This window comes from Channa argus, chromosome 1 (assembly GCF_033026475.1).
Source record: "Channa argus isolate prfri chromosome 1, Channa argus male v1.0, whole genome shotgun sequence".
NCBI lineage: Eukaryota > Metazoa > Chordata > Actinopteri > Anabantiformes > Channidae > Channa > Channa argus.
In genome coordinates this window covers 41,254,165-41,267,952 of record NC_090197.1, presented here as the reverse complement: position 1 = coordinate 41,267,952, position 13,788 = coordinate 41,254,165, and the positions used below count along the sequence as shown (strand labels likewise).

Here is a 13,788-nt window from a genome sequence, read left to right as displayed (position 1 = left end):
TGAAACAGGGTAATAGGATCTAGGCACATACAATAGATGCAGCTGTTGCTTCTTTGTGAGGTACGTGACCCCAAGATCAGAGATTGATCATCTGCCCCCAATCTTTGGTACGGTAAATGATGTGAAGGGCAATTAGCTGGTTTAAGTTTGAACATAGGAGTGAGGCTGCTTGCATCTGTAATTCTGTGACAGAAAAAACAAACACAGGAAATATGAGCAACTACATGTTAACTTATATATAATATTATATAAACTAAAGTGAGTTATAATATTAAAACACTAATATTATACAAATACAAGATTAGATTGTTTTTAAAACTGTAATTAATATACTTTTATGCACAGTGCCCATTTTTCTAAATTAATGCTAAACCATGTTGTATATTAATGAAAGCAAAGTCACTGTACTTAATTAACTATGCTTAAGAGGCATAGTGATACTTTAAACTAAATGCTAATTATTGCTACGGTGTTAGTTGACAAGTCCAGGTGACCAGAGTTCATCCAGGGGGAATTATCAATGTTTCATAGGCAATCATCCAGTAATTTCACTAGAAAACTACATAGTCATAGTGGCACTAAAAGAGAGGTCAGACAATCACTTAATGTACATACACTAATACGTAACAGAATTAATATATAAAAACTTTTTTTCTAATAATATTAAATGTTATCTATATTGCACTGTGATTATTTTTAACTCAGGTTAGGGGAGGTGTCCTTTAAAATAGATTGGAGAAGCTTAGACATAAGGCCAAAGGCCGTATTAACCTTATGATTGCAGCTATAATATTTCATAGTTAGCTGTTTCAGATCAGTGTGAAATACAGTATTTGTAACTCTCTTTCCAAGAAATTGGGCAAATGAATTACCCTATTATCACAACACATTCAAATAATAGCAATCAACTAAAACACAGTGATTATAAGACTGGATGACAGAATAAATATTTTTAAATGTCGTAAAGAATACCAGAGAGCCACTTTATTATGTACAAACTGTAGATAACAAATACTAAATTACTTATGGCTGACATTCCTGAGCTCAGAAAAGACAAAGGTCAGAACAATATAACTATTTTATGGTCAAATGTTCACCTGCTGTGGAAAACTCTTTCGTTTTCGCAGCAGGTGAACGATCAGATCCAAAGCGTTGAAAGCAGAAGGAGACATTATGTTCAGGTAAGAAACTACAGGTCAGGGTTTTGAACGTGGATTACAGATTGAAGACATAGTGTGGACAGAGATCTGTCACATTTCATAATATGGATATTAATCCTGAGTCTTTTTACTTACAGGTTTTCACTAATAGTTTGTGTTTCTATGATATTTGGCATCACAGCTAAGCCATATAAACCTTGGGTATGTATATGTATTACAATTCTACAAATTCTATTTGTATAGTCAGTAGCTTGTATTAGGACATTTGGACAATCATATATTTGCCATCATTTTTTAGAATAAACTTACAGATGGAGCAGTCCAGGATACTGTTGTGTAAGTCCTTTTATTTCTGTTGTTTAAGCTGTTATTATTTTTTTTATTTTTTCTATTATCTTAAATTAAAATGAAAGTGAATGAACTAAATCTAGAGACTTAGGAGAGTGATTGCATGGTGGTCATATTAGTTCCATAGATGACAAAGGAAAGATGTCCTGGGGAGTGGAAGTGGAGCCTCCAGAGGACATGGATGAGACTCTCTATGACATTGACCCTAGAAAGAAGATTTGGATAGGTATGACAGGAATTGGACTGGACAAACACCCCCTGAAGGCCAAGGAAGCTGAAATCCCAAACCTGGACGCCCTCCCTGCTGCTGACATCCAGACAGAAGCCTCACAGGAAGACATAACGTACAATAAGGAACCAGAGGAGGACAGAGATAATATTGACCACCCTGTTTTCAGCAATGTGGCCTTGGAAGAACCAGAGCAGAACCTGGATGAAGTTTACGAAAAAGAGATGGAGGAACTGATTAGATTTTTGGCCCCACTAACGGCTGAATACAAGGCTGGCTCACAGCTCCATGTTGGACACTCTCAACCAGAAATGGATGAGGACGACCAGTATCATCATGAAGACGAACTACATCATCAAGACAACCAGAACACACTTGTACAAACAGAGCCACTGAAACATGAGGTCCAAGTTCACCTTCTGCCAGAGGAGGACATGGACGCCCTTTACCACAAAGATTTCCCAGAGCTCATCCTTTACCAAGTGGATGCTGAACCTGATGCTTCTGTTTATTTTCCATCTCAGAGGAAGTACAGCGAACCCGAGGAAGATCTGGATGGTGTCTACCACCAGTAATCCTTCAACCACACAACATTTGTAGATCCTTAACATTTGAAATAACACAGACATAACTCACAGACTGTCACTGCAACATGCTGATAAATCTGAAACGCCATATAAATTGTCAAGCATAAACCTCAGTAATAAACACCACTATTTCAACAGCGTGTCACTCACGTGTCTCTTGATTATAAAAAAAAACAAACATTCACACTTCAATTGCTTCATTATTAAAGTGTACAAACGATTCCGAATTTATTTACAGAAACACAAAATTTGCCAATTTTAGTCACATTGTATTTACATTACTAGTTACACATAACATAAATTACCTTTACATTTGTTATAAAAATAAAGTTGCAAATATGGTTTATTCATAAGTATTCATGTTCTTAAGGTTTCTCCAAAATAATTTCAGTGATTAAAATTGTCATTAGACCATTAATTACACATGTGTCTGTGTATGTGTGCATTACTGAAGCAGTTCAGCTGGAATGACTCCCTTCTTTAGTATGAGGTTACCATACAGAGCTGTTTCCCTGTGCACATGAAAACCAGAAATGGGAAAATATTCACATTAATCAGCTGGATTTTTCTTATATTTTTGCAAATATTAAACATTTGTTGCTATTTCAATTTCAATTGGTGTTCTGTTGTACAAAACATTATCTCCAATAAATAGCAGTTGGTTCTTAATTGTCTGGTTTCAGATTTCTGACTGGCAGAATATACAGTATCAAAGAATATATCAAAACCAATAAAGTCTAGTTATCAACCCTAGTGCTGAAAGTAAGCAATGTGATAGCACTTGTACTTATTGGATTGTTGAAGAATGGCAGAGAAAACACACCCTGTTGCCACAACAGCATAGGCTTTCTTTGCTCGTTCATAGAAAGCAAATCTTTCTACTTTCTCAAGAGGAGTCTGTAAGTAAACAGAAAATAAGGAGTCAGAAATGTATGACATACTGAGTTTTTAATCACTGGGTGGACAGGCTACATTACCTGAGTCCCAACATGATCCAGGAGCTGTGTATAGGTGTCCCACACAGGGACAGTTAACCCCCTCTGTTTGTCGCTGTCAACCAGATCCATGACTGCAGCCTGTGGAAATATATTAGCAGAGATTCAACATGTGATTCAACAAATCACTTTAACAATTTAGTTTTAGATTTAGGGTCCTGTACCGGTGAGGGCACATACGTATCCAGGGGCAACAGCTTTAAAATGGCATCCAAAAGCTTTGGGATTCCCAAACCTACACAAGGATCAGAAACAGGTGTAATAACTTCTGCAGTACGTACAATCTCCAAACAGTTCTGTGTGTTTATTTACCATCTGCTCTTATCTCTTTTGGCCCACAAGCACAAATGGACGATGAAGGAAAGTTTGCATCAGCAAGAACTAAAAAAAGAAACAAGTCATTAAGTGGTGGAATGAATTAAAACTTGTTTATTTGTGGCTTTCCACGTTTATAGCTGGAGGTTAAGGATCAGTCCTGCTCTGTCACTCTTTGTACTGGTGAACCATAGCTAGCATGTGAATTAGCATACTGTCCTGCAGCGGTTGTTTAGGCTATCAAACCCCATTTCGGCGTAAGCTATGTAAATAAATTATACCCAGTTCATCGCCGTGGCCCATTTTGGCGAGAACATAGAGGAGTTCAGGCGATAAAACTGAAGGGACTCCTTTCAGTACGACCATCCTGGCAGCTGCAAAAACCGAACGGAGAGTGCTGCAGCGAAGCGAGAGCAGTCCCTGCGGCGGACTTCCGCCTTCGTTTAGTTCAGCCGGACGTCCTAGCCTGTTAAAACAATAAGTAAATAAAATATATTACATACATAAATAATATTAATAATAACAATATTCAACACAGAAATAAATGTTTTTCGGTAGAGAGTCACGTATTTGTATTGCAAATGTATTTCCTGTTGGTCAATTACTCAAACTCGAGTCTGAACTACAAATACAAACTAAAGTTGTATTTTTCTATCTGTCTGTTTAACTATCTTAATATTTAATCTTGGTAGACTTAGGAAAACGTATGTGTGTGTAGGGGGGGGGGCTACGTTTGAGTTAAAAACACATATGTCAATCTGTAAAACCAGTTTTTAACATAATGTTAATAATTATCAAATAAGGCAGTAATTATTTGTATCGCTTTTGCAAATAGCTGCAATGAGCATAAAGTTATGTAATGACGAGGTGTCACCACCAGATTTCATAGTCGGATAATCTTAGGCTTCTGTTGTTTTTGACACCCTCGGGTGGGCATAATTCAAAGCAGAGACCGGTGAAAGTGTTGCTATAAGGCCCCTGGTGACAGGAATGTGAGATAATTAAAATATTTGTCATGAAAACCACCAGGACTGTTTCATCTGAGCCCGAAAAGCTCTCAGCTGGAAGGCAGAAAAATGCTGAGGAATCCTTTCCACGACCGCAGATCCTGCTTCTTTTAAAAAAGCAGGAGATCTGCATATGAAAAGGCTTTTTATAAAAGTCAAGTCACTGTTAACATTGTAGGCCTGTGGGCCTACATAGCGGTGAATTTGCAATCCTTAGCTACAGCTGCTCTTAATAAAAAACATCATTGGTTATTGCATTACATTTGCAAATATTAGCATTGTATCTATGTCTCCAATTTTTTTTTTTCATTTCAGACTTGATGTGTGCAGGTTTTCCCTGTAGGAAGAAACCAACCCACACCACATTACTGAAATGCAAAAGTTTACTTTAGTAATCACCAATAAACTGAATAATGCTTTCGGTTTCTGTTTACACATATACATTGATGTATAAAGAGATAAAGTCTCCATCACCACAGAAGAGCACAGGGGCAGTGCAGGAATATGAGAGGGATTTTTGGAGAGGGACTGAAGGCTGCTGGAGAAGAGAAAAGGCTCTAGCAGGAGCCAAGCCTGTCTGCCGGACTGAAAGCTCCCTTTCTCCCTCTCTGGACCCATGCTGCTCTCTTTATTTCGGCTTCTTTAAATGAGTTTATCACGCTATGAGGGTCTGTGCTGCCAAAATGTAACGTTTTGCCCCCTTTGTGTGTGTGGAGAGCCTCAATTGAGTCTACATTTATTATTTTGACCTTTCGGCAGCCTCAAAGAGGAGCCTCTTTTATACAGCCCTCTCTGCAGACTTTTGTGATTCCCCGTGGAGTGAGGAGACGAGATTTTTTTTTCTCAACTCCTCTTTTTTTAACTTTAGTTCCAGGGAGCTCCGGGGGAATATTGAATGAAAAAAAAAAATCAATTAGGCCACGGCCTTGTGGAGATACGGGGCGCCTCCGTGTGAAGAGAGAAAAAAGGTGCCTTGCGATGATTGGAGCTGCAAAGAAAGCGCAACCTAACCACATTTGTTCTGGTGTTTTCTTTGAAGTCAGAATTATAGTTTTGTATGTTCCCGAATATATTCAGCCCATAGATAATGCGCAAGACTCATTACACTAACTCATTTGTAAGGTTATTTGTACATATTCTATTTCCACTATCTTTTGTATGCAGCGGCATTACTATAGAAAACTAATATTTTCAATATGGACTAGTATAGGGCAACATCCTACATGTTTTCAGCTTCACTTTCATTTGGCCTAAATTAATCCGCTCCATTTTTGTATGCGTATGTCCATATTGACATTTTATGTAAATACAATAGTAGACTGACGACTAGATAACCTGCCATCTAGAGTAACTTCAACTTTACGTTGAAATAATTTTATACCCATGTTTCTGTACTTTTTATTAAATTGACCTGTTTGTACCCGACTGTCAACGTCAGCAAATGCTCGTTTTTTTGAACTAATATTGCATAAAACAGATCAGCCACGTAATTGGTACTAATTATGTCATAAAAGACAAGGGTCAGCATGGCCACTCTGAGCAGTCTGTGGCTACACAGTCCGTTACACAGCAAAATGAGATTACAGTGATTACACTGAGAGTCCACTGTGCAGGGATGGTACTACACAAATTTATGATCGAGTAGAAGTGCAAATATTGACCTAAGGAACTTCTCCACAAGTACCAATATAAATCTTTTACAGTCCAAAAGTCCTCCAGGAAGAAGTGTTATTTAAATAATACTGATTATGGGAAAACATACAGTAATTAAACAAATAACGGTCAAGGCTGATTTTAAGACTTTATGTGCTGACAATTGGTTAACCCATTATGATACATCAGAATATATTAGTTCTTAAGTTCTTTTCTTATAATTCATAAGAAAAAATCCTGTTATTAAGGCTGTGGCTGATTTGTGAACAACTCTGTATACGGCCAGTTTATGCAACTTTGTGTAACAGCACAAGCGCGCCATCTAGTGGCGCAAGTTCATTTGGACTGATATGGAATTTTACAATGTCATTTTTCTTTTACAGAATTATTACTTTTATATTTCAGAGATAGAAATGGGACATTTATGAGGCAAATGTGAATTATGTGCAATCCCACCTGTATCCACTGATTTCTGTCCAGGTCACAGTACTGAAAACCAGTTTACAGCTTTATTTGAAAAAAAAAAAAAAAATCTACAAAATTCAAACAATTGACAGTGAAAATGAAAAGGCAAAGTCAGTACAAGGTATCAATACTGAGTCCTCTTATTATACACTGAACGTAGTAATTTTTAAATGGTGTTCATATTCTAACTCACTCCTGCGCCCAAAATGCATTTAATTCTGAGATTAAGCTTCAGCAATCAGGGCTTAACTGTGATAAGAAACTCCTGTGCACGCAATCACTGATAAATTGTTATTTACAAAGCAACTGCATGTTCCTCGAGCATTAGGACTTTTGCATCATTCAGTTACTACAGGATAGTACGTTAGCCATCGACATCAGGAACTTTGCGTTCTTCAGTGAGCTCTTGACCTGGTCTTTTCTATTTGTCCTGGAAAGTAGCCTTTCTCTTCTCCACAAATGCCGTCATGCCTTCTTTGCGATCATCCTGCAGAGAAAAACACACATGCATTCTGATTGGATTGAATTGAATTAGAGTCATGCCCCCTCCTCACCTTGTCCCAGATTGTCTCCTCTACTCACCGTAGCAAATGTAGCGTGGAATAAGCGTTTTTCTAAACGATTCCCCTCAGCCAAAGTCAGTTCAAAAGCTGCAATTCCACAGAGGTGCAGTTGGACAAAACTCACAATTTAAATTTAATTCAGTACATTTTTAGATATCCAGATGAGTAGAGACAAACTTTACACACCTGCGTTAACAGCCTCTTTAGCCATAGCAGAGACCAGTTTGGAGTTGGATGCAATTTTCTCCCCACATTTAATTGCTTCACACACCAGCTGGTCCACAGGATAAATTTTACTCACCAAACCTAAAAAACAAAACAAAACCATAGTTTAGTTTAAAACATTAGTATTATCAAGTACAAAAATAATGGCCCTTGACTGACACATTCTATTTTACAATACTAGATTGTTGCTAATGTTAACATGTGAAAGTTATATGTTACTGCTGAAGGAAATCTGAGACGTCATAAAACAATTCATTTTTGAAATTAACTGATCTTCATTTTTTTGTAAAAATATTGGAAAATTACATAAGGCCAACATCCGTGGTGGGCGTAAATAAATATGCGAACACATTTCCAGTCTACTACTCTACTTGAACTGAGTCATCTAACTATTAGCTGCTCAAAGACTAACTCATAGCTTAGCAAGCTTCTGATACCAGCATTTAACGAAGACAGTGAATACAACTAGGATGAGGGTGAAGGGTTGGAGAAAAAAAAACAGAGCAGGGAGAGGACAGAATGGCTTGGTTTTGACTTTCTATAGGTGGTACAATACTTGACTAAATGGACTTCATTACTTTCCAACACTGCAGTTACCTGATTGTTTGGCTTCTTGAGCATTAATCCTATCACCTGTTAGGACCATTTCCATAGCCAGGGATTTGCCCACTGCACGTGTCAGCCGCTGAGTGCCACCCGCCCCTGCAGGTAGACAGATCTCATGTCAAAAACAAGAACCTGGGAACCTTAGTAAAATTAAATATAGCCTGATCAAGGTAGGAAAGTAGATACAAGTTATGGTTTACCAGGGATGGTCCCCAGCAGGATCTCTGGTTGACCAAACTGAGCTTTCTCTCCGGCATAGATGATGTCACACATCATCGCCAGCTCACAGCCTCCACCAAGCTGAAACAGCAGAATGTGTCAGATGAAATACAGAGAAGGGCAGTGGAGGAGGATTTCAATAGAAGCAACATTATGGGTAAAGCCCTTTCAAAACATGATATTTCATAGGTGTATATGCAGAAATTACATTATCAGTCTGGTGTGAAAGATGGTGACAGGTGTGCACACAATCCTGATACCACCCACAACTCAACACCCTTGGTTTAAAAAAAACAAATGCTACTTTGTGGGAAAAAAATGTAATAAAACCTACAAAAACTTAACTCACAGCAAATCCATTGACAGCTGCGATCACAGGCTTCTTTACTGTGGACACTCTGTTCCAGTGAGCCAGGAAGTTTCCTCCATAACACTCCTGGAAGGTTCGATTCTGCATTTCTTTAATATCTGCTCCCGCTGAATAAACAAAGGAAAAGTTTGTGTTACTATTGATATAACACTACAAACTGTTTATTGGACATCGTCAGGTTCTCACGGAACAAGAAATGCAAACACAAGCACTGAGTTTCCTCACCAGCAAAGGCTCTGTCACTGCCAGTGAGGACTATGGCACTGACGTCAGTGTCAGCCTCAAAGATATCCAGGGCCTGTCCCAACTCCCTCATCAGCCCGTCACACAGAGCGTTGAGAGCCTTTGGCCGATTCAACTGAATGAACCCCACATTATTCTTCTCACCTCGCTTTTCCACCAAAATATACTCATACTGGGCACCTGCATGAAGAGCAAATAAACACTGATAGTCAGATGAGTCAGTGAAATGCTAATTTTCATTGTCTTGCCAATGTCTTAACAGAACTCGACATGTTGACTTTACCATATCTCACACATTCCTAAATGAAAAATATAGTGCCTACTTTACCCACAATGCAACCCTACCGCCAAACAGTGTTGTCAATATTGTGCGGTATGCTAGTATGGCTTATATAGCGTCCAGCTTCTATAGCTTCAGGGGGAGATAAGATGGATTACGCAAAGGTCTGGTGAACTTATTTCTTTCAAACTCCACTTCAGATCCAATCGGTGCTTACTGAAATGACGTCACCTGAGTCAATTTTTAGAGACTTCGCTCATCTCATTCAGAGAAAAAAAACTTATACACGTTTGGGAAAATGTTAGTAGAACTTCTCAAGAACTGTAAACAAAGTTAAAGAGCAAACTTTAACCAAGCGCAGAATTACCACAGCTGTCAAAGGTGAGTAACCTTATTCCCATTGACAGAAATAATGAAATCCTAAGGCAAAATATGCTGGTTGATCTTTATAGACAGAGTGAAGGATCAACACCAATTGTGTAAGGGACTTACAGAGCTCTTGATGGCCAAGACAAATTGTAGAGCAAAGTAAACCAAACCCATGGTTGATTATGGTATTAGTAGTTGTGATAGACAGCAACCGAGTTGTACACGAATAAAACAAGTTTATAACAAAATCAACATACTGTAAAATATAATATCAGTGGTTAATCCAACCATTCTTGCAGATTTTTGAAATGAAGACAGTTACTTAACAAATCAAAATCAATAATCATTTAAACAGTTGATCATCAATGCACTTTCATATTTTCAGGGAAAAATCCAAAGGAGGTCCTTAAGCTGAACATCAGCCCAAATTCCTGTAAAAATCGGCGGACTGCATTGTCCTTAGACTTGGCAACATTTGGGAACAAGACCCGTCTCTGGACTGAACTCATTAAGTTTTTGTTTTAAAGTTTCAAAAAAATCTGAGCTACAAATTATACAAGTAAATTCGCTTTTAAGATGGAATTTCAGTGCTAATTCCTGTGTTGAGACGGCACAAAATAATCTCCAATTGCAGTTTATAGCTACACATGCGTGTAAACTGAGAATAATGATCTGCCTGTCTCTGCAGTAGCAGTGTTAGTATAGAAGTCCGCCTGTGTCGCACATCAATGACGCAGTTTCTTGACATTGAGGCAGGGCCAGCTGTTCCTACGGCCACCGCAAACTAACCGGGAGGGTCTCAAACACACACACCTGAGCTGTAGAGGCGGGTTGCGGAGAGGAGAGCCGGTGCTGCCCGGGAAGGCTTCAGGAGCAAAGAGGCACCTCTGCAGAGAAAAGCCATTGAAGCGACGACTGCTGCAGACTGTTGACCATGAACTTGCGCTGAGACCTCTTCTTCTTTGTTGGTGTTTCTCTTGAAGCAGCACCGCCACCTGGTGCCTGCGGAGAGAGGAGCAGGGGTGGATCAAATCAGCTTTATTCCCGCTGTCTTTAGAAGGCGCACTGTTATTTGTGTATTTATTTATTGCCTACTAATATTTTAGAATGTAATTGTTTTTGTTCTGGTGTTTGTCTATGTCCCTTACTCCAGCTTCGAGTCAAAAAATGGAAACGCGTCAGTGTTGGGGTTTAAATATTTATTCGGATTTAAAGGATAAACAATTACATACACAATCTGTGTAAATAGGCACGAATCCAAAACATTTATTTAGTGCACGGCTTTTGTGATATTGCTTTTGTCATTTTGTATACTGTAAATACTTTTGTACAACATTAGCAACACAAATTCACTGTATGTGAAAATGTACTTGGCAATACTAATGATCCCACTTAGTTGTACAGGCGTTCTTATTCGTATCCGGCGGTCCAACATGATCCACTCCAGAGATGTTTTATCTCTGAACATTTATTGGATTCCACGTGTCTCAACTTAGCCGATAACGGACAAATTCTACAATACACGTTTCCTAATAGTAATTTCACAAATCAATTCCATCAATCGAGTTTCTCATAGTGATTCCTAAATCCACAGAACTCGCTAAGAAACCGTTTGCCTCCACAGCTACACGCTGAACCTTTCATTTTTACCTTCACCCCACTATCTTGTAGTCAGTTCCTTTCCTCGAGTTACTGTCCTTGTTTTCCACGTCTGTTTCTTTCCGTAGCTGAGCTGAACTGTCTCTCTGTAACAAACCATTGTTATGCATTGTTTCCTTGATAACTGGTTAAACAAACTTAAAAGCAAAACTACAAAGCCATATGATGTCATTAATTACATCATCAGTGCTCTTATATGTATACTTCCTAATCAAACTAACCTTACAATACACAACATAAACAAATCAGAGGAAACCGTGGTTGGCTCATACAGTAGTAATGGCAGTAGTGAGCGCGCTGCGCATCCTTGTGGTTACCCTCGTGAACGAGGCTGCGTCTTCCGTGACAATCCCTTCATTTTTCTTGCCAGTGCTAAATTATATTCGAGGACAAAACACACGGAAATAAGGTAAACAGCACACATTAGTATATACTGGTTTACATGTACGTGAGTGTATGTGCATGTAATTTATTTCTGTTTTAATGGTACGATTCCTTCAGGCTAAAATACAGAACAGGCTAATTTAAGGTAATACATAGATGATCATGCATGCATATATTTGCACTGTACATGCATGTGTAAAGTGTTTGATACATAGCACATTGCATTTGCAGTATTAGCACATTTAATTGTGATGTTCGCTGTGAGAGCGCAGTATGACATTTTACACTATGGCCTAAACTACAAACATGCCATATTTTTTCCATAAGCATTCATACATGGAGTAATATTCCGTGGATGTGAAGACTAAGAGCCAACAGCAATTTTCTATGATGAGCATATTTATTTTTAAACTGACCTAATTTAATGAAGAGGCATCTGCAACACAAAGATGAGTCTTTGTCAAGACCATATTTCAACAACACTGATCACTGCATCTCCCATTTGTTGTTCAGCATAAGATGGGTTCCTCAATCCTGTTAAAGCACACCTGCTTATTGGTATTTCTCAAGTTTATATAAAATTTATCAGCTATTAAAACCATAAATGGCCGCAGCTTTTTACCTAAACATTTACCAAATGAATTGTTTTAAAACGAAGGAGTATTTCATTTGACACATCATAACCACCCCGGGCTTAAAAAGAGGTCCTTTGCTTCATCATTCTTCCTGCACAGATGTTGGGAATGAACCAGGTGGTTGCAACATGCTGGACTTGTCTCCTGCTCTCTGCTTTCCTGTGTGAGCCAGCACTGTCCAAGGGTGGTCGCGGAGGGTCCCGTGGCTCCTCTCGAGGGTCCCCCTCGCGCAGCTCCACAGCGGGGACTTACCGGGGAGGAGGCACCTTTGGTGGGACCCGATCTCGCTTCAGGGTGTCAGGGCGAGCTTCCCCAGTGAGGGTGGCAGCTGCAGCTGCAGCAGGGGCAGCGGTGGCGTTGACAGCTGACAAATGGTACGCATCTGCCTACCGCCAAAGCAATGCCGACAGCTCAGAGAATGAGCTGGATTACTACAACAGGACCAATTACTTTGATGCACTAATGTCAAGCTCAACTCAAAATGCATCGTCTCTCTCTCAGCTGGTTTCTCTTATTATTGCAACAATTTCCCCCAAATATGCACTTTTACTGGACTGTATAATCTAGATGTTCAGGTTATTTTTAAAGATAAATCCCTGATGTGGTCTAGGACTGAGCTTCTGCCCTGGATTTATAATGTGCAGGAGTGGCTGGAACCTGCACTGGCAACACCAGTTCAAGGTGCAGCCCAGTGGTAGGACTCAATCCAAAAAAAATAAAAATAAATGATCCAGTGAACACATGTATATTACCAGGGCAGTATTCAACCGAGACTGCACCTTTCTCAAACCTACTTCAGCCTGTGTGACAGAGACTGTGGCCAAACTTGAGAACAATATGAATTAGTTTCCTCCCCTAAAGCTTGATTCTTATATGTAATTTAAGATTTTATTCAGAAAAACACCATTAATCCTCTAGAGAGTATAATTTAAATAAATAGCAACTAATTTTATTGTACTGGCAAACTCAGCTATATAATGCAAAACCATTTTCCTAATATTGATAAAAATATGCACTGAAGTGAAAATGACTTGTCATTCCAATCAGTTTTGTCTAATTAATTCGTAAAAAGCACAACACCAGCATTATTCTGAAACTGCAATTTCTTTCATTCCTTACAAACTTAAACATGTTGCTCAGTGATCTGAGTGATTTATGGTGTCGGTGACTGTTGTGTCCATGTATAAAATTACTCCCTACAGGTTTTAGAAGGACACTTTAAAAAAAACTGCTGCTCTGTTATTCATGTCTCTGAAGATTTTCAGGGTGTAAGGCATCATAACAGAAGAGTTTTTTTTTTTTTTTTACCTGGATTAGACACTCAGGAGCAAAAGAATGTTCCTTACGTATAAGTGCATTCTGTTATATGCTCAAAGACCTATGTACACAATACTTTATCACTGTCTTTGTGCTAATAAATATCCTGTTTACACCATGTTAGATATTTGCCTCACTCCTTATGTACTGTTTAAACAA

General features: G+C 38.7%; 4 protein-coding genes across 4 annotated transcripts; 2 read left to right on the top strand and 2 right to left on the bottom strand.

Moving 5' to 3' along the window:
• The first annotated feature begins 1,085 nt into the window (after positions 1-1,085).
• si:ch211-217g15.3 (uncharacterized protein LOC368914 homolog) lies at positions 1,086-2,461 on the top strand. Its single transcript, XM_067521607.1, has 4 exons — positions 1,086-1,181; positions 1,298-1,361; positions 1,459-1,496; positions 1,628-2,461. The coding sequence occupies exons 1-4, from the start codon at positions 1,174-1,176 to the stop codon at positions 2,310-2,312; spliced, it is 795 nt and encodes a 264-aa protein (XP_067377708.1). The 5' UTR covers positions 1,086-1,173; the 3' UTR covers positions 2,313-2,461.
• A 151-nt stretch (positions 2,462-2,612) lies between these two features.
• fuom (fucose mutarotase) lies at positions 2,613-4,064 on the bottom strand. The gene is made up of 6 exons (XM_067521620.1): positions 3,916-4,064; positions 3,632-3,700; positions 3,484-3,554; positions 3,302-3,400; positions 3,148-3,221; positions 2,613-2,836 (listed from the first exon to the last, which is right to left on the bottom strand). The coding sequence occupies exons 1-6, from the start codon at positions 3,998-4,000 to the stop codon at positions 2,770-2,772; spliced, it is 465 nt and encodes a 154-aa protein (XP_067377721.1). The 5' UTR covers positions 4,001-4,064; the 3' UTR covers positions 2,613-2,769.
• A 2,725-nt stretch (positions 4,065-6,789) lies between these two features.
• echs1 (enoyl CoA hydratase, short chain, 1, mitochondrial) lies at positions 6,790-10,618 on the bottom strand. Its single transcript, XM_067521585.1, has 8 exons — positions 10,448-10,618; positions 8,968-9,165; positions 8,722-8,849; positions 8,354-8,453; positions 8,145-8,249; positions 7,509-7,628; positions 7,342-7,409; positions 6,790-7,246 (listed from the first exon to the last, which is right to left on the bottom strand). The coding sequence occupies exons 1-8, from the start codon at positions 10,536-10,538 to the stop codon at positions 7,181-7,183; spliced, it is 876 nt and encodes a 291-aa protein (XP_067377686.1). The 5' UTR covers positions 10,539-10,618; the 3' UTR covers positions 6,790-7,180.
• Positions 10,619-11,542: 924 nt separating this feature from the next.
• On the top strand, positions 11,543-13,677 carry sprn (shadow of prion protein). The gene is made up of 2 exons (XM_067521596.1): positions 11,543-11,702; positions 12,412-13,677. The coding sequence occupies exon 2, from the start codon at positions 12,412-12,414 to the stop codon at positions 12,877-12,879; it is 468 nt and encodes a 155-aa protein (XP_067377697.1). The 5' UTR covers positions 11,543-11,702; the 3' UTR covers positions 12,880-13,677.
• Positions 13,678-13,788: the final 111 nt, after the last annotated feature.